The sequence below is a fragment of the Tetrao urogallus genome (assembly GCF_951394365.1).
Source record: "Tetrao urogallus genome assembly, chromosome: Z".
Lineage (NCBI taxonomy): Eukaryota > Metazoa > Chordata > Aves > Galliformes > Phasianidae > Tetrao > Tetrao urogallus.
In genome coordinates this window covers 33,301,136-33,320,407 of record NC_136816.1, presented here as the reverse complement: position 1 = coordinate 33,320,407, position 19,272 = coordinate 33,301,136, and the positions used below count along the sequence as shown (strand labels likewise).

Below are 19,272 nucleotides of genomic sequence, written 5' to 3'. Positions count from 1 at the left end.
AGAAAATGCATCTGATGTACAAAATATTCTTCATCTCAATGAAATACAATTTTAAAAAAAGAAAAATCACGAAGATATACTACAAGACGCTTTAATAGCCATGCTATTAAAAGATGTATGCTATGAATTTTTCATTCCCATTGGCATCACTTGCTACTTCTGAGCCTAATACATCCTCCAGCATGACACTAGTTGGCACACCACTTCTCTTTAAGCTAACATACTGGCCTTCAAACAAATCAAAACCTGCTTTAGTGTAATAGTGTTGGGTCAGTAGCACCAACTTCTAAATATTTCATAATTTATTATTTAAATTGAAGGAGGGGACCACATCATAACAACATGCATAAAAGCCCAACCCCCAAACTCAGGCCAATCACCAGAAAACTTGAGAGAAATCAGTGCTCACAAAAAGCTTTTATAAAATATAATCCTAAGTATCCTATAATCCTAAGGTATCCTAAGGAGGGAGAAAGTGAAGAGAGGCTACACAGGAGCATATCTTCTCTGACCTCCTGATGGGAGTTTTACCAAGGTTATCTACTTTATGAGGTCCTGACTGTGTCTGGGATAAGAGTTAATTTTGTTCACAGTAGCGAGTAATGTGCTGTGTTATGGATATAGGAAGAAAATAATGCTGATAACACACTGATACTTTAGTTGTTGCTGAGCAGTGTTGCACAGAGCAAAGAACACTTCACCTCTTCACACTCTTCTGACAGCAAGGAGATGGAAGAGTATAAGGAGCTGGGAGGGCAGCTGACCCAAACAGGCAAAAGAAGTTTCCCATAACCTATTATATCATGCTCAACTGTAAAACTGGTTCAAAGAAGTAACTGGGACACATGGTGTGGCAGTGTTTGCCTTCCCCACTAACAGCTATGTGCAATGAGCTCTGCTGTTCTGGAAGTGGCTGTATGCCTTGTCTGCTGATGGGACTCAGTCTATGAATATGTTTTGTCTTGCCTTCACACAAAGTTTTTGCTTTATCTACAAAATTGTCCTTATTTCAACCCACAAGTTCTTGCATTTTTTTTTACCTTTTCCATTCTCTTATCCTAGTGCTGCTAGGGGTGAGTGAGTCGGCAGCTGAGTAGTGTTGAGCTGGTTGCTGGGTTAAACCACTACACAGTCAAATAAAACACTGCTTTCTCACCACCTTCTTTTCAGGAAGGCTGGCATAAGATATATAACACTCCTGTAAGTCATAGATAATTAGCTCTTCAGTCTATAGGTAAACAGTCAACAGAACTGCCAGACTAGCTAAGAGTGATGACTGAATCATCTGGCTGATAATTTGGTCTCTTAAACCCAAGAGACACTAGCTGCAAAATGGAAAGAACATTTAATGAAAATTTAAGTATTTCCAATTCTGAGACATAAAACAACACCCTATGATTGTCAATTCTGAGTATGAGGCAGTGGCACCTCAATTGTTAGCATAATAACAACTTTACTAACATCAAACAGTCTGTTCTCTTACCCCTCAGCTAAGGAGTTTTTACACAGAACATGGAAATGTTACAAGAAAGACAGTTTAGTGAAACTGATCTTACAGTAAAAGAAAACAAAGAATGGATTGCTTCTTTTCTTCAAAACGGTGTTCAAAATTTATTCTTTCAGTTTGCCTTTAGAAATCTGAGTTTCCGTAAAACTCCTGTAAAATGCTGAGACAAGAACTAATGCTACACTGAGAGCAAAGTTTTCAAAACAAGTCTCATTTCAGTGTGTTCTCTGGCAAAGTTAGGTACCAATGGGAAGAAAAAAAAAGAAGATAATTTGATCTTAGGGTTATTTATTTATTTATTTATTTATTTATTTATTTATTTATTTCTGCAGAAGACTAGATTAAAATGACCTCAGCTAAGGCAAGCGGAATAACAAAATAGTTGACCATTCCCCCAGTTTTTGTTTTCAGACCGACTCCTTTACTTCAGCAAAATTATTTCTGTGCTTTTTATAAGTGTGGCTGCAAGGCTCCTGATCTTCCACTATAAGCACTGAATTTTCAAGCATTCACATGAAGTAAACATAGTGGAGGTAGTAGTAGTGGTAGAGCAGCCTCATGGAGACAGAGAAGCAAACAGAAAGAAGCTGTTATGGGTTTCCTGAAAGTTCTGTGTGCTGCTGAAATTTTATTTGGCCAAAAGATGAAAGTTGCCATTGATGAAGATATTGCACCAAGTAAAAAATGGCTCCAACCAGTCTGACAAAAGTGGAGAAAAGAGTAAAAATTGTACACAAGTAATGAATATATTTTTAATGATTTAACTTCTGAATTTAAGTAACAGAAAGAAAGTATTAAAATATTCCTATAATGCTCTATAAACATACCTAAGAACAAAAGATGAAAACAGCTTGTTTGAGTAAACAAATGAGCTTTGACCTAATACTGCAATCTGTCTCATCTTCTGTTGTAAGGTCAAAAAAAGGTAAAATTTTACTGTCTCTTACCGCATAATGCTATAATGTTTTAAAAAAAAACAAAAACAAAAACCTACTGCCACTTCTAACTAATTCTAATTCCTGGTATTTCACACGAATAATACTACCATCATTTAGGAAATTAAGCGCCTTTGCAAGTTTATAAATTTTGAAGTAAAACTGGAGCTAACATCTTCGCTTGCAATATGCAAAGGAGAGGATTACATTATAAACCAGTTTTGGGTTTTTTTTCCTTTTTACAAATATAGTTTTACTTATTTGCAGGAGCACGCAAAGAAGAAAGGCTTCAAAATTATAAATTACCCTAAATATAAAAGCTCTGCACCTTCTGTATTGCAAGCCAGCCATAAAAATCACTCAGTTATTTCAAATAATATATACAAAAATACAACAAGCGAGAGCAGTGAAATTTACTCTTGCAACAAAGTCAGTAAGGAACATGATGTGAAAACATGCATTTATGAGACACACCAGACAGAAAGCATGAGTTATTAAAGAGAAATGGAATGGGACACTTACACAGTGGCTCTCTCTCAGGGGGTCCTGATGGTTACTATTTTCTTAAACCATCTAGACAGAATAGCAGGCTGGGAAGAAGGGAGCCACATACAATCCACCAGATGACAATGCTACACAGTGTAGACACCAGCATAGCTAGGAGCCATCTAAAAAAGGGGTTGGAGGGGGAGGAAAAGATGAACAAAAATTCGAAAGCAAAAGCTATTGCTGCATTTTAGCTTGTTTCAAGTTCTTTATAAAGCATACTGCTCCATAATCTTAGTCAAGCATTTTCTTACTTTCCATATGAATCCATGTAACTGTAACTTGTCAAATGTATCTATGTGTTACAGGAAGCAGAACAAAATTTCTAGAAATCCTCACTGAAGTAACCTCTTCCAAAGAAAGTTGTTGTCAATATTTCAAAAATAAATGCACTCTAGACCATTTGTAGCCATCTCTTATGCAGTTTGAACAGCCTGTACCAATAGATCTTACTTCACAACCATATGTTTTGATACAAAAATACTAGCCCTGAGCCAGATCACTTTCTAGCAACTATTTATGTGAACACTCAAAACAGCAAGGCTGCATTACTTCCTGCATTCAAAACTGCCAAAGCTAATTGATATTTTCTTTGCCAAAGGTATACCACATTGCTTATTGGAACATACACAAAGCATCCATTCACAAAATCACATAACGGTCATACAATCATCTTCAAAATGCTATTACAGAAACCCCTTGTGACTCAAAGTAATGCTCCTAGCCCTCAAAAGACTGTAATCCTCTTGACTTCTGGTGCTCTTATTTTGCTTGTGTTTTTTGTTGTAGTAGTTCTTTTGTTTTCTCTCTGAAATAAAACTACATAGAGGATTTAGAAATTTCTTTTTGTTTGCTCATACAAAATCAATTTCTCAACAGAATTGACTACTTTTTAAGATTCTGAACTAAAACAGAAAAAGGCTAAGAGCTGTTTAGGTATGATAACTAATCCTGGTAAGGCAGCTAAACATTCCTACTGGTATTTTGGTTTAATAACAGTAACACTGTCATCACATTATCTCAGTACAAGCTGTACTCAGTCTCAGTACAAACCATAAAATCATTTCCTGCAAGAAACAGTAGAAAGGAAATTCCAATTCCTTGTTAGTAAACCACCTCCCTGTGCCAATATGCAAAACTATCAAAACATAAATTACCCAGTCAACATTCATTCTAAAGAACATGCTGTAACTGAGACTTTTCACAAACTTTATTATATACTTAAAGTACTACATGTGAAAAAAATACTAGGAAGTACAAATGAAGGCAACACAAGCCTCAGAAAATAATGTGCAAGGTAGCTATTTTTTACTTTACTATTTGAGTACGCTGAGGTGGGTTGTTCGTTTGTTTTTTTTTGTTTGTTTTGTTTTGTATTGTCTGATTTTTCTACTTTTTAAAAAAATTTCAGTTGGTACAGGCTTTGCTCTTCATATATTGTTGATTACATGATTGTCTGTGTAAATGATGACTGTGAACAACAGAGATTCTTTTAATTAAAGCAAAAATCAAATTCTTACACAGCAATGTGTGAGGCTATCCAAAGATATTCTTGTAACTTTAGCATATTCTTACCATGTACTTCTCACTTTCCTAAAAGTTTGATGGCCCATAATTAGCTATGAATTATGCCTTATGATTCCTTCAGAAATATAGCATAAAAAAAGCCAAGTTGCCTTAGGTCTATAATTCCAGTAGTGTAATATTTGCAGAAATCTACCGCCCTTTCTTTCCTAGCAAACAAATGAGATATTGGATATATCTTTCACATCTTGCATTCCCTTGCAGTTTATGTATGGGGAGACCAAATTTTTTCCTTCTACAACAGATGCAAACAGCAGTTGCCTACAAACTTTATTTTACAGGTGGTGTTTCATGCTTGTTTTAAATAAGGAGACTAACATACCAAGTTCCAAAATAGAACAGGCCTCCTTAGAATTTATTTATTGAAATACTACTACTACCTGCCTTCCTGAATGTCAGCCATTATCCCAAAGTCCATAGGATTTAGGGTATGTCCTCCAAGGAGAAGGAAATAAAACAAAGCTAAAGATTTTTCTTTCAACTATTCTTAAGCAGCTGGTCCTACTGAAAACTATGAACACACCATATTTCAAGCAATCAAACACCACCAATCAGTCATATTCTTCCACTGCTATGCTACCACAGAAAGGAAAAAGAAATTACTAGCATACGGCATTCATAAGTACTACAGGAATTTCCAGAGCACAGAGCACTGGAATCAAAGATTAACACAAAGAGAAAGAAAGTGAATAATGCAGGTCTTCAACCAAGTTCTCCTGCTTCCTTAATGCCTTCAGCAGAACTTTTAGGAAAAAGGTGAATCTCACGCTTGTTTTAAATGAGCAAAATCAGTCCTGCCAACAAATTTATAAGCGCTAAGGTAAAAATGCATGAAGAACAGAATAAAAGCATTTCTGGTATTTATGCATTCGTAAACTGACTTACTTTTGTGGAGATGTAGTTGCAGATTTTGCCTGCCTTTTACTTTTCAAAGCACGAAGCTTATCACCTTGCGTTATACTGTCTGTTTCATCTTCATCACTGTACTGGATAAGAGGGAAAAAGCCAAAGTTTAAAAGTACACACTTAGAAAGAATTTACTTTACTTTAAATCATAAATTTAGAATTATCCCCAAAAGAAAGGCTGCCAGCATAAAACTGAAAGAAATTCACTTAAATAAATAAATTTCCTGTGATGTCACGTGATTTGCATGCATCAAAATGTTCAAACATTGGAAACACATCTCAAACCACTGTTCAGGTACAAGACAATACTCACTTGCCATTTCCAGCAATTATCCACCTCTTAAAGAAAGCAGACAGCTTCAAAAAGTTGTACAGAAGCTGTAATTTTTCAAAGCTAAACATAGTGAAAAACTTTTCATTCCTCCCCTCAAAACACAGAAAGTAATACAATAATTTAACTGGCAATCCAAAAAACACTTACAGAATTTTTGTCTGCAAATTTTAAGCTCTAATACTGTTTGTTCTAATATTTATCTAACTGCAAGGATCAACTACGATGATAATTCTCCTACCTCACCAATGTACTGCACTTTGTTTTTAAAATCATAATTCCTGTCCATAGCATTTTTATCCCCAAACCTCTTGATAGGAAAAAGGAAAACAGAAAAAGGAATCTAATATCACAGCTTTATTGTACCCACATGTTTTTTAGAATCTAAGAAATCCTCAACAGCATTTGCAATTTTCACAAAAGCAAGACATTCAGATGGTTACCAGTTCAGTGTCGCTTTGGATTGTCCTCCTGTTTCTAATACCATTAATTGAAATATGACCTACTCCTGACACGATTCTTGTTACACCCATTTTACAGTTCCGTCTCAACTTTTGATGGAAAAGATCTCCTTCTCTCCAAAGTTCTGGCTGTTTCCTATCACAGTACAGAAAAATAACCCAAAAACCAACAAATTAACAACACAAAATTTAAGGATAGAATAAAAAGAGAACATAAAGTTACGAATCTATTTTCAAAACTAGTAAGTCAATCTACTTACTTCAATAGGAAATGCTGTTGTGGTCCGATCACTGAACCTGGTCTGTTTATCCTAATCCAGGCAATAGTTTCAGCAGCTGTCATTCGATAATGCTTCATAATATAACAGGCAATAAGTGTGCCAGTTCGTCCAAGACCAGCTGTGTAAGATAAAAAGATGGAGTTTTTTATATGCTTGTTTTCATCTGAAAGCTGCTGCAGCTACAGACACTGTGACTCAGACAAAAAGTTAAGTGTCTGTTTTATTAGATAAAATTGTTGCTGGTAAAACTCTTTAAGTGCAACCTACCTTTTCAATTTTTTCCCTCATATATATAGTTAATAACAGATTGCTTAAGTGTTTTTAATATCTGCAACTATATATTTACATGCACACATATAAAAGCATATAGGATGTATACACAAACAGGCATCACAAGTTTTTAATGCAGCTATACAAGAGCTGCCTTTTCAGACAATTCACAAAGCACTTTAAGTACAAATTGATCACAAATTGGAGTAACATCAGTTGCTCTCTTTTTTTTATTCCCAAGGAAAAGCTAAATTTTGCAATAAGGAAGTTTGTATACTTGCCACTATGAGGACTACTCTAGAAAACTTTCCTAAAGGCCCTAGAAATGGAACCATTTACCTTGATAAATGTGAAAAGGAAAAGAAGATAGCCAGCTTTGTGGCCTGCTTGATCACTTTCTATAAATGTCAAATCACATTCTTTCATTTAAAAATCTACTGAACATCTGTGTAAAAACCTTCAGTATAGTCCAACAGACAAGACAACTACACAGCACTTTCTGTGCTTTGTCCAGCTATAAGAACAGGCTAGAGCATTCCACTGTTTCTCAAGAGTTATAGGAGGCTGAGGACTGTAAGGTAGTCTTGACATCATCAGCATGATAAATATCAGAGACATCTTATTTTGAAGGAACACAAAGCATTTGTACCACTTTAAATATAATCAATTAAATGATATGCCTGGATTTCACATCCTGGTAGAGAATGTAAGTGAACAGTCAAGAAGCTGTTCTGGTCATGTCTACAGTATAATCCTATTAAACATATAGCAAGTGAAAATCCAGAGAAAAAAAAAAAAATGAAGCCTCTGAAGGTCCCAAGCAAATGTTTAAGAAAATACCTTTCTCCTCCAATCATTATCTGGTGTGAAAGGGAAAACAGTTGCTCTGGAACTGCAGAAATCTTTACGCCTCAGCAAGCTACATTCAAGCTATGCTGGGCATGTTCTCAACAGCCATTCCTTTTGAGTTACATTGCGAAGTAACAGGCATTCAGAGATACCCAGCACAGCTAGTACAGAGGGTTTCCGAGGGATGAAAATAGTTATGGCTCTGTAGGAACACTCCAATACTTCATGATTACTTTTCTCAAAAAGCTCTACTGATATTTTTAAAAATTTATAACTTGGGTGTATTTATTCACGTTTTCAGAAATACCTATAAACCTTGCCAGTATTGCAAATCCAAATCAAAAGAACCTTCTGAAAGTGCTAACGCTTTCTAGTAGAAAGAGATGCTAATAATGGCAAGCTTGCATCCAGCAATCTCATTCTTGAAATATTTGGAAAGACTACTAGGGAACTTAAAAAACTAGAAGACAAAGAGCAAAACAAAAGCACATAAAGAATGTGCGCAGGAAAGCTGTTGCTTAGCAAAGTTGTCAGTAACTAGATGTAAAGGAATTACAGAATTGTAATGGGGCTGTAAAAGGGACCTTAGGGTGAGAAATATCCTAGAAACTATAACTTGTAATATAAATTGTTTGTAACTGTACCTTTGCAATGAACGGCTATAACACCTTCAGCATTTTCACAAATACTTAGAAATGCTTTAACGATGGTATCATTAGGTATGCTTCCATCAGCAAAGAAGAGGTCAAAATGCTCAAATCCAGCATCCGTAAAACGTCTGGCATCATACATTTTTTTGTTGAGGCGTATTATAGTGGTGACCTTATGTTTCCTGAAATATGGGAAATAAGCTTCTGGAGCAAGATGGGGATAGCCTATTTGAAAAAAAAGAAAGTAGGGGAGAGGAAGAAGAATGAGACTCAAACTGTAAAATAAATGAAGACTGAAAACCAACAGAAGAAAACACTTTCAAAATAAAACTTATGACAAACATAAAGAAATAGTGTAACTGAAAATGGAATTTTAAAATAATCACCTAGATCAGATGCAATTAAACCAAGCATTACAATTTTACTACCAGGGTTCTTATAAAAGAAACAGAGCCAAGGAAAAAACACACTATTTGAGGAACAATTTTTAAAGCTTTTTCTTACTGGTAGCAACCAACTAAGTAAGCAGTGGGCTTGTGTCCCCCACCTCCTTTTTTAAGCATACCATTTTCAATTTTACTTCTTGAATGAGGTCCACTGAAGGCAATGAATTTGTTTGGTATTATCCAGTTAAAATCTCCATTTTCTGCTCTCTGTCAAGAGAAAATGCTTGGTTTATCATTATCCCTGTATTTTCAGGCTTTTCCTTATTGTTTCAAAATACATGCTAGATAGATGTGATGTAAAATTTTTGTCAAAGAAAGTGTTAGTGACCTGCTTTTTGCTTCATCAGGAGGCTGTCACTTGTTTTTAATCTCTCTCATCTTGCTTGTATTTTCCCTTTTGTAAATTACAGTTTTAGAACAATGCCGTTGGTAAGCTTCAGATAAAGAGCAATTTCCAATTCTAACATTTTTATAGGTTTCTAAACTATGATCTTCCTCTTTTTCATTATTTAAATCATGATTTTTTAGATTCTAAGAATACCTAATTTTCTCTTTACTGATAACTAGCAGTGTTGCATTTCTGAGACTTTATATATTCAGATACTGTAGTCCTTTAACTTCATATTAATTTCCTACACCTTAAACTCGTTGGAGGCTTTAAGTTTCCCAGTCCTGTCTTCTTCTTTAGTTTAAAGAATGGTATTATAATTTTGCTTTGTGTTAACAAATGCACACTTCAATTGGTTTTCAGAAATCAGTTAAGACTTGGACCTGTCTGCCCTCAAGCTGCCCACTGTAACTGCTCAAAAATATGCTACCCTTTTTAAAGATTGCCAAGGAACAAATTCCTGCTCCCTCATCACCTTCCAAGACTTTAATAAAAACATGGGGAAAAAAGTATTTCAGTGCTGTTTTCTGCTTTTCTCCACTATGTTTGAGGCTGACTACGCTTAAATCTGACTCTGAATACTCTCTCTGATCACTCACCTATATTTAGTAATCACAGTTGAAAGAGGTAAAAAAGAAATGGAACATAATACTACAGACAAATAGCACATATTATAAACAATCATAATGGCATTAATAGCAAACTAATCAGAAGATTGATACACGTACCTCATAATGCTCATATTCATTTACATCAAATTCATCAAAATCCAGAAAACCATACTGCAAAGCCTAAAATCCAGAATACAACTTTTAACAAAAATAGCATATTTTCAGTGAGGACAGTTAATTTCTCTTTCAGGTTACTGAATGCCTCTTACTACTTGCTCTATCCTTTCAGAGGAATTTCTTAATTCATTTGAAAAAATACACAACAGTTGAGTCTTGGTACAAAACAGGAAAAACCGATTTGTAAATTATAATAGAAGTGAGATTACATGAGGAAGTCTTTCTGTTTTCACCAAATTCATATTTTATAAGTGTACTGTCTTTTTATTACTGCTAGTAGTAAGATATGCCAAAGAGAAAAATAACCGGCAAACATTACCTATTTAAATTATGGGTATATTCCGAAATCTGTATTCAAAGATAAATATTTTTGTGTAAGGATCCTATTCTATTAAGATTCTTATATCTTCACTAATTAAGAACTGGCTGCAGATATACTAAGCCTACAGTTCTAAAGAGAAATCAGTGTGGTCCTCGATGCTCCTTATTATCTACAGCCATTATATTTAATACAGTATAAAAAATGTAAACTTTCTGGTAACTGGCAGTTAATCACTTCTTAAGTCAGAAAGAGCAAATGCAGACAATCTCGTAACATCACATATTTTGAATATTAAATTCAAATCTCTTCTCATATTGCATAGCCCATTGTGGTTTTCCTTCCTTTCCTTTCCTTCACCAGTATTGAAAAGAATAGCAATTCACTGCTCTTGGCAAAGGAGCAGCCAATGTTGGAACACAGAAAAACACCTGAAAAATCTCAAAACTACAAGAAGTTGGCTTATGCAATAGAAACAACAGTATTTGGCAGAGACACTCACAATGAAAAAAAAAACAAACAGTAATGGAATGGAGAGCCACAGGATATTCATATATGCCTCTTCAATTTTCATATAGATGAAAAAGAATGCATTCAAGTTCTCCTTGCTCTAAAATGACACATTAGTCACCACTGTACTGCTGTAAGACAGTAGGTTGTAATAATTTGTGATTAAAAAAAAATCAGCTTGTAACATTGTTGCATTTATAATACTGAAGCAAAACTTCAAGTTACAATTACATACTGAAAATGCCTAAAAAGCACCAATAAGCAATTCAAAAGCAAAAGTGGGTCATCTGATAAAACTGTTAAGCAGCTCTTAGGGATCAGAGATACAAACAACTGTCCTGAAAAGATTAATTAAACAGAAGTCAACATTTCCCCTTTAGAAACTTTTCTAGTTGACTACGCATGGCATAAGTTCACTTCTAAGGATGTTCCACCCAGTTTTGTTACAATGCATAATACATAATAAGCTGGTAACAATCAGAAAATTTGCTGTAATTGTAGCTGTAACAGACTAATTAGCTACTAGCTTTCAAAGGCTTCTTTTTCTGCTGGGCAGTAATTAGCTGATGTTTCACACTAAAAAAAATACTGTTTAACTTACCTTGTTTATTGCATGAAAACAATCCAGCAAAGTTAGATGAAAACTGCAAGCACCAAATGAAGCATCCCTGTAGTACAAGATGATCAAAACAGTTAAGTTTTCCCATTTAAATCTCTATTTCTCTATATTTCTCTAAAGCAACATTAAAAGATAAATAGAATTTCTAGTACTGCAAAATATTGTTGAACAATTACTTAATTTCCACCCTTGTATCTCATAATAACAACACAGAAAATACTCTAGTTATACCTTTTGTTAAATGTAACATGCTCAATGTACATGTCAACAAAGAACAGAAATACATGAAAAATAACAGAAACTCCCTATGGCAAAAACTGATGCATAAAGAATAATCACACTGTAACATACAATCTTAAAACATTTCTATCTGAAGTTCACTTTCAAAAACATCAAACTGTAATACACTGCAATTTTCTTCTTCAAATTCCATTTAAAGAAAAAAGACACTTCACAAATGCATTTTTTAATATATGTGAACAGTATCTTCTTGAAAAAACTGTCAAGATACACATTTGTATGGATATGCTAAAAGATTTATAAGACGCATAGAATAGTTAATGCTTAAACTTGAGAAATTGGTTCTCATCAAAACTCTTTCATCTACTTTTTTCCTAAATCTTCTTGATGCAAAAATAGCATGTTCTCGGTATATAACCATTACTAGACTCCATAAGCACAGTCAAATAAGCATTCTACAGGAAAACTTCAGTCAGGTAAAAAATAAACAATCAGTATCAGATGATATTTTATCTTGTCAGAACAGCTACTTTTGAAAACCTGCAGCTCTTATCAGAATACAGGGAATCATTACTGCTACATTAAATTAAAAAACAGACCATCTTCAAACTCAAACTAAAAGGAGGAAGAAGTTCTGAAGAACCTGAACATCTGCCTCTACACATTATTTCTATTCTTTTCTTCCTAATGAGTGTGAAGGTGAAAAAAAAAATCTGCAGGAGACAGTGATAACAGAACACAGTTCAAGTAAGTGGAAAGCATTCTCTGCATACTGTTAACAAGTTTTCCTGTTGGTAATGACCAGAAGTATCAACTACCTTTCTGTTATTCTTCTGAAAGGCAAAGCTTTTTGCAGAGATGAAGATGAGAGAGCAATCTGAATTCAATAGCAAGTTCTGCTGAATTCAAGAAAATAGAAAAATTCCCAGATAGTTCAGCATGTTGTATATATTATATTGGAGACTAAACACGTTTTCAGAAGTCAGCTATCAGTAATTCTTGCTATATAAAATATATTTGCATCTTTTTTTCAGTAGAGCTGTCAAAGTGATCATCTGAGGATTTGGGCATGGTGTGTGATCTGAGTGAACAACTGCTATCTTAGCTATCCACATACATCTTTAGAATTTTTAGAAACACAGAGGTCTTTAAATAGGCCTTTTTATTTCTGGGAATATCCAAAAAGGAATTAAAAAGAGAAATGGAATGATGGAAGTATGAAAGTAAAGACAGGTACTACTACACACTTTTACTATGAAGAAGTAAAGGAAATTCAAATCATCAAAAGCCCAGCTCTTGGACAGGAGCTAGAAAACACAAACAAGCAAGGACTGAATTAATCATCAGCAACCAGATAGCAAACCTGCATTCTTAAAAGTTTTTTGGCCATTCTTTTCTGCATACTGAGGCAGCCAATGGAATGTTAGTTTGATCCAACTTTTAGGAACACTTCTTTGAAGAATTTACGAAGTTTTTTCTACACATGGTGGATCAACCTTATTTGGTAAATTAAGCTGTACGGCATACACCACAAAGAAAAGGCTAGGATTATATTCCCTCGGGGTCAAGCAATGACAAACCAGTGGTTTTATATATTTCCTCATTGGTAAAAATAAATACTTCAAAGTTATGCTAAATCACAAGAGGCTAGGTAGCATTCTTTAGGCACAAAACAGTATTTTTAGTTTACTTCATACATTTGCTAAGTGAAATAAAAATGAGTGTGAGAAGTATTGTAAGTCTTGTGTGATTACTGGAAGATATTTTGACTTTTAACTGTCAACTACTAGCGTAAGAGCAATGTCAAGTAGAAAGCAATGTAGATCAAAAAGCTCAACAAAGAGTATATAATATACAGTGTGGCTTCTTCACCTTTTGCATACACTTCAGAACCAGATACCAAGCCCCCTGTTAAGTTTGCACTTAAAATCAAGCTGCGCCCTTTTAAACTATAGCAACAACAACAACAGAACAACAAAGCGAAATAGAAAAAAAAGTAGTATTGCTAAATGCTATATTCTTCTTCAAAATATCAAGCTACAGAAAGTTATAACACTACTATTTACCTGAAAGGAGGATATGAAACACTGCCAGCCAAAACAAGCTTGTATGCATCTTCTGGTGATTCTTTCAGATATATTATCTGTTTTTATGGAAAAAGAGGGAAAAACTATCTTAAGATTCACAGAAATAACTTAAAGTTACTTCTTTACTGCAGAAGACATAAGTATCACAGAGTTCAAAAACACTGTGAAAGACTGTCGTGAAGAGCAAAAGAATACAAGTGTGCAACAATAAAATCAAGCAAAACAATAAAAAATATTCGTAAACCATGAACATATATTCTTAAGCAAAATGTATAGATTTGTCAAATTTCATTTATTCTAGACTAATGTGAAGATACTGGCAAACATATGAATTATCTGTTCTACAAAACAGTACATGTGCTCAGAAGATAAGATTAAAATAATAACTTGTAAATGTTTTGATTTTCCTATAGCAGTACATTTGCATTATTCTAAATCCTGGACTTCCTCCTTCATACTGGTGAAGCAGTGTTCAGTAATTAAATCCAGATGTCATAAAGGAAAAGTAATAATCCATAGTTCCAGAAGCAAAGTCCTAAGAATAGAATGAATACACTTGAAACACTGCAAATCAAACTTTTAGCTGTCAAAACCTCTCAAAAAAAAGATAAAAATCATGAATACCACCTAATGACATGAATATCGATGGCCTTCCCCCATGAAATACCTGATCACTCTTGTATATCCTCTAACAGTAAGGCCTACTTAGGAAATACTGCATAACTCTTTCATTATGCAAATCATGTCTTCCAGTAATCAAGAAATATCCCCTACGTGGCCAGGACTAAACAACTGTTAATAACAAAGCAGTCATTATCAGGTTCAATAATTTCATGTTAATACTTCTTATTTAGAACTGCATTAACTAAGCATTAAAACACTTCAGGAAGTTACTGTTTCATTAAAGTTCCATAAATTTATTTACACCTCCTATATAAGTAAGCTTTTTTGTTACAGTTTATCTTTTATGTAGAAATCATCATGAGTACTAATTAAATATGTTATCTATGACTAGGATACAGGACTTGAAAATATTCCAAATAAGCTTGCAGATGACATTGAAGTGGAAGGAGCTGCTGAATCCCTCAAGGGTAGAGGGGCACCTTGCAGAGAGATTTTGCTAAATCTGAGGGCTGGACAATCACCAGCTGTAAGAAGTTTAAGAAGAGCAGGCGCTGGCTTCTGCAGCTGGGATAAGGAAATCTTAGATGTATGTTCAGACTGGAATGAGAAGTTGGAGAGCAGCCCCACATGAAAGGACCTGAAGGCTACGCCTGACGGCAAGTTGTACATGAGGTAGCAATGTGCCCTGGCAGCCTAAAGGTCCAAATGTACCTGGGGTGCACCAGGCCCAGTACTGCCAGCTGGCAAGGGGAGGGGCTGTCTGCTCTGTGCTGTGCAGCCTCATCTCCAGCACTGGTGCCACAAAACAAGAAGCACACAAATGTATTAGTGAATGTTCAGAGGAGGGCTATGAAGATGGCAAAGGGTTTCAGGGCAAGTGGTACAAGGAACCAGCTGAGGTCTCTGGGTGCGTTCAGCCCAGAGCTGGGCAGGCTGAGGGGAGGCCTGATGGCGGCTGCAGCTCCTCACAGGGAGCGCAGGGGCAGCATTGAGTTCTGCTCTCTGTGACAGAGACAGGGCCCGAGGGAACATGAAGCTGTGTGAGGGGAGGGCAGCTGGGAGTTAGGAACAGTTCTGCATCTGCATGGAACAGGCTGCACAGGACAGTGGGCACAGCCCCTGGCTGCTAAAGTTCAAGGGGCATTTGGACATCGGCCCCGTATGTAGGGCTTAGATTTTGGGTACTGCTGGGATGAGCCATGGGTTGGACTCAGTGGTCCTTATGGGTTCTTTCCAATTCAGGAAGGATATCCTATGACTTTATTATTTGAATTACTCACAAAAACGTACTTTTTTTTTTTTTTTTTTTTTTAAGTTGGCATTGCCATACAGATTTCATTCTTTTTGCTGCTGCAAAATCAGTTTGAACAAATGGTCTAATTTGTGTTGGCAATATCATCTCCACACACACACACACACACACACACACACACACACACAAGCATTCCTGAGAGTCGGAATGGGAGGTAGAAGCGATATTGAAAAAAAAAAAAAGAAAAAAAAAAAAAAAAACCTTGAAATATATCTTCAACAGACAGCTAAAATACAAATGGCAACAGGTGACCTCTCTTGTTTCTCCTCTGATTAGATAATGCTAAGTATTTTCTGGGCATTCTTCCTATGCAATTAGCAAAACCAAAGGAAAGAAAACAAAAAAACAAACAAAACAAAAAAACAAACAAAAAAAACCCACACAAGTGTTTTGTTTAAATAATCTAGAGTAGTAACGAAAACTGCATTTTTTCTGTGTTTTCACTGAAGTGGTGTAAGTGAAATTTATATTTCAACTTGCAAGCATATACCTAGAATTAAAAAAAGACTTAAAAATTTAGATAGGTAGGTAGATCACTTAAGACTTGCTCCTCAGTTGCTTTCTATTCTGCAGGCATACGTTATACATAATTCACTGCCTGAAATAGATACGATGATCATGTTAAAAAGAATTCCAAGTTGTATGCTTTGATACAGTCATATTTAATGTCTTGGAGCAAAATGAATAGAGAGTTCCAGCTTCTCTATGAACAAAGCACCGCTGGCTTATCAGAGAAAAAGTGCTGCCCCAGAAAAACTAATAAACCAGAGACATAAGATGGCACTAACAGAAAGAACTGTAATTAAACAGCAGTTTGTACCCAGAAATGCATCACTCTGCAAAAAGCAGTGATTCAGTGCTGCCAGGCTGGATAATACAGAGCAATACTTGTACAACAGACAAACAGAAAGGCAGCTAACTTTAGCTAATCCTTTAAGCACCTGTAGCTCACAAAGGAAAAGGATTCCTCTCACATTTCAGTCAAGCTTTTACCATCTTCTTGAATAATACAGGCTTCAGCACAAAAGCATGTTTGCAAATGTAACAGCAGCAAAAGGAAGTTTTTATTGCCCTAATGGATATGTTACAATGGATATGTTACAAGCCTAGATAACACCACATGATATTGAAACAGGTTAGTTCTTAATTCTGAAATGACATTACTAGTGAAGAAACACATCCAAATGGATATTCCTTGACATAATTACATGAACATTCACCACAGACAAGCACATTTAAGAAAGCCAATGTGATTTTCTAATGAAAAATTCTGAGTACTAGAATATCTACCATCACTCAGTACATATAGAAAAAAAAAAAAACAAACCACACACACTGCAAGGAGATGGGTTTTTTTAGTGTGCATATGAAACAATATATAGTACATTCACTGAAGGAAGCCCTTTGATAGAGTCAGATCTCTTAAAATTTCTGAAACAAAAGCAGATTGTGGTACATTCTGGCTGTGACTGCACACGTAAGATGTGATGCGTGGAACAGTTTCAGAGACAACAGTGGATGAAACTGCTGGATGGAATTCTTGGTGAAAAGCAGTTTACAAAAACTTCAGGTTAGTAGGAGGATATCTGGGCAGGTGCAATAAAACGGCATATTTCAAAACAAAGAATGGCAATTCAATCTTTACTGTAAATGGGAAATACTACAAATTGAAACTTCATTCATAAGGAAAGTATCCCAGCAGTAAGACAACACAAGAAGCAGAAGAACAACAGAAGCAGAAACAAGATTTTTACTGGCAGTTTAAGACCACAAGAGAATCCCAGCAGGAAATCTTGGATGTGTGGAAGTCTGGATCAAAGACGAATCTCTGATTGATTCAGGTTGCTAGTGGACAAGGCTCCAAACATATGTAGGTTCTTCTGAAAGCAATGTTTTCTATTATTTCCATGGAAATTGTAACAGATCCAAAGAGCACAATAACACAATTTGATACATCAAATTCTCATCTACAGAACTCCTTTTTTCAACACAGTCACTACCATTAGTGATGCATTTTCATCAGCAGTGAACAAGAACTGCATTCCACAGCTGCAGAAATCTGTATCTGTACTATCACTTATTGTCATTACTGAAACACACCACCCGTTGTCTCACTGTGCTCACATCCACTGTTTGGTCTTCTTGTTCAACAAGCATCAATGAATGTCAATAGGTGCTATTTTTATAGCATGGGGAAATTCAATGACACCCCTTTGCTTCACATGCACTTCCACATCAGATGCCATTCTGTCAGACTGCCCCTCTGCTGCCATCTGTCACATGGCAGTGAAATGTAATGAAATGGTGGGAAAGTTAAACTTCTACTCCCATAATATTAACATTCACCTCCGACACTGTGAGCCAACATAATCAAACAGGAAACATTAATTTTGGAGCAGTCTTCATAGAAAGTGACTATAGGTAGGACTAAAGAAGTGAGAGATGGAGCTGCCAAGCACAGGGAAGCAGCAGACATCAAAGCAGCAGAAGCCACATCTGTTAGGATGTGCGTGAACTAGCATAAATGCATATGTAGACTGACAGCTGGCAACAAAGTGCTGACATTTGTACTGCAGACTTCCGGAATTTTATTCATTTATTTATTTTAACTTCATGCTAGTCCTACTCTGATCCTATGGACTGGACATTCATTAGCTGTTGGGATTGCTCATAGACTGCTCTATGAAGTGAACCAAAATGCACTTACCAAGGGTTTAAAGATACAGTTCAAACCGCACATTCCTTATACAAACCTAAACTTTACTAGACACACTGAGAAATACCTCATAGTTCAAGGTCAGTGACAGCTACTTTTTCTGACTGGGAGGAGGTCACTAAAACTTTAAAGGCGAATTATTTCACTGGAATTATGTCAAAGGCAGTAAATTAGAGAAGAAGTAGAAGTAATTAGAGTGACCTTGAGCAGACAGGATTGTTTGAAGTCAGAAGAGTTTTAGAAGGCACTTAGCAGAAATGAAGTTTCAGAAAATGATGAAAATGTGAATGTTGAACTGACAAATACAAAAACAAAGATATTTATTGATACGTTTGTAAACTGACGAAGTGTGTACAAGGGGGAGGACATGAAATGGGAAAAGACATGCCTCTAGAAATATACAACACTTAAAACCAGTTTGACTACATGCTGGATCTAAACTTGGCTACATACATTTCCGCAGGATTACAGAAATTTTCATATACAAAGCTGTTTTTTGAAGCTAATGCCTATTTTTTAAAGCAACCACCATATTCAAGAGAAAGATGTGCGAGTATAAATTTTAAGCAATTAAATTACCTGTTGTATAGTAGAAACTAATGTTTTCTGGATACTTTCATGTATTATTGTACATACAAACAGAGAAAAGCTTATTCAGAGTTTACAATCATATCTCAAGGGGCTCTCTTGTTTAGGCCAAACATTCAAAAAAAGCAGCTTTTTAAAAGAAACTTGAAAATTATGCTTGGTGAAGATCAGAAAGAAAGCATGCAAAAGTACAGTTGCATTGGTTTTAACATTTTCCTACAATCTCATGCAAGTGCAGATGCACGTACATACATGCCTACATACACGCACACACAAAGACTTAAAGCCTTTACAAATCCTCTTCTTAAATATATT

The 19,272-nt window shown here is 35.4% G+C and overlaps 1 protein-coding gene across 1 annotated transcript in view; it reads right to left on the bottom strand.

Moving 5' to 3' along the window:
* The window catches only part of CDC14B (cell division cycle 14B), a gene marked incomplete at both ends in the record, with an annotated part of 44,990 nt that overhangs the window by 8,264 nt on the left and 17,454 nt on the right, over positions 1-19,272 (bottom strand). The window contains 8 exons of the mRNA XM_079548732.1: positions 5,458-5,558; positions 6,253-6,406; positions 6,531-6,669; positions 8,315-8,545; positions 8,886-8,973; positions 9,883-9,945; positions 11,373-11,439; positions 13,697-13,773. Of these exons, the coding sequence (XP_079404858.1) occupies positions 5,458-5,558; positions 6,253-6,406; positions 6,531-6,669; positions 8,315-8,545; positions 8,886-8,973; positions 9,883-9,945; positions 11,373-11,439; positions 13,697-13,773 (920 nt within the window). The remainder of the gene's footprint in view (positions 1-5,457; positions 5,559-6,252; positions 6,407-6,530; positions 6,670-8,314; positions 8,546-8,885; positions 8,974-9,882; positions 9,946-11,372; positions 11,440-13,696; positions 13,774-19,272) is intronic.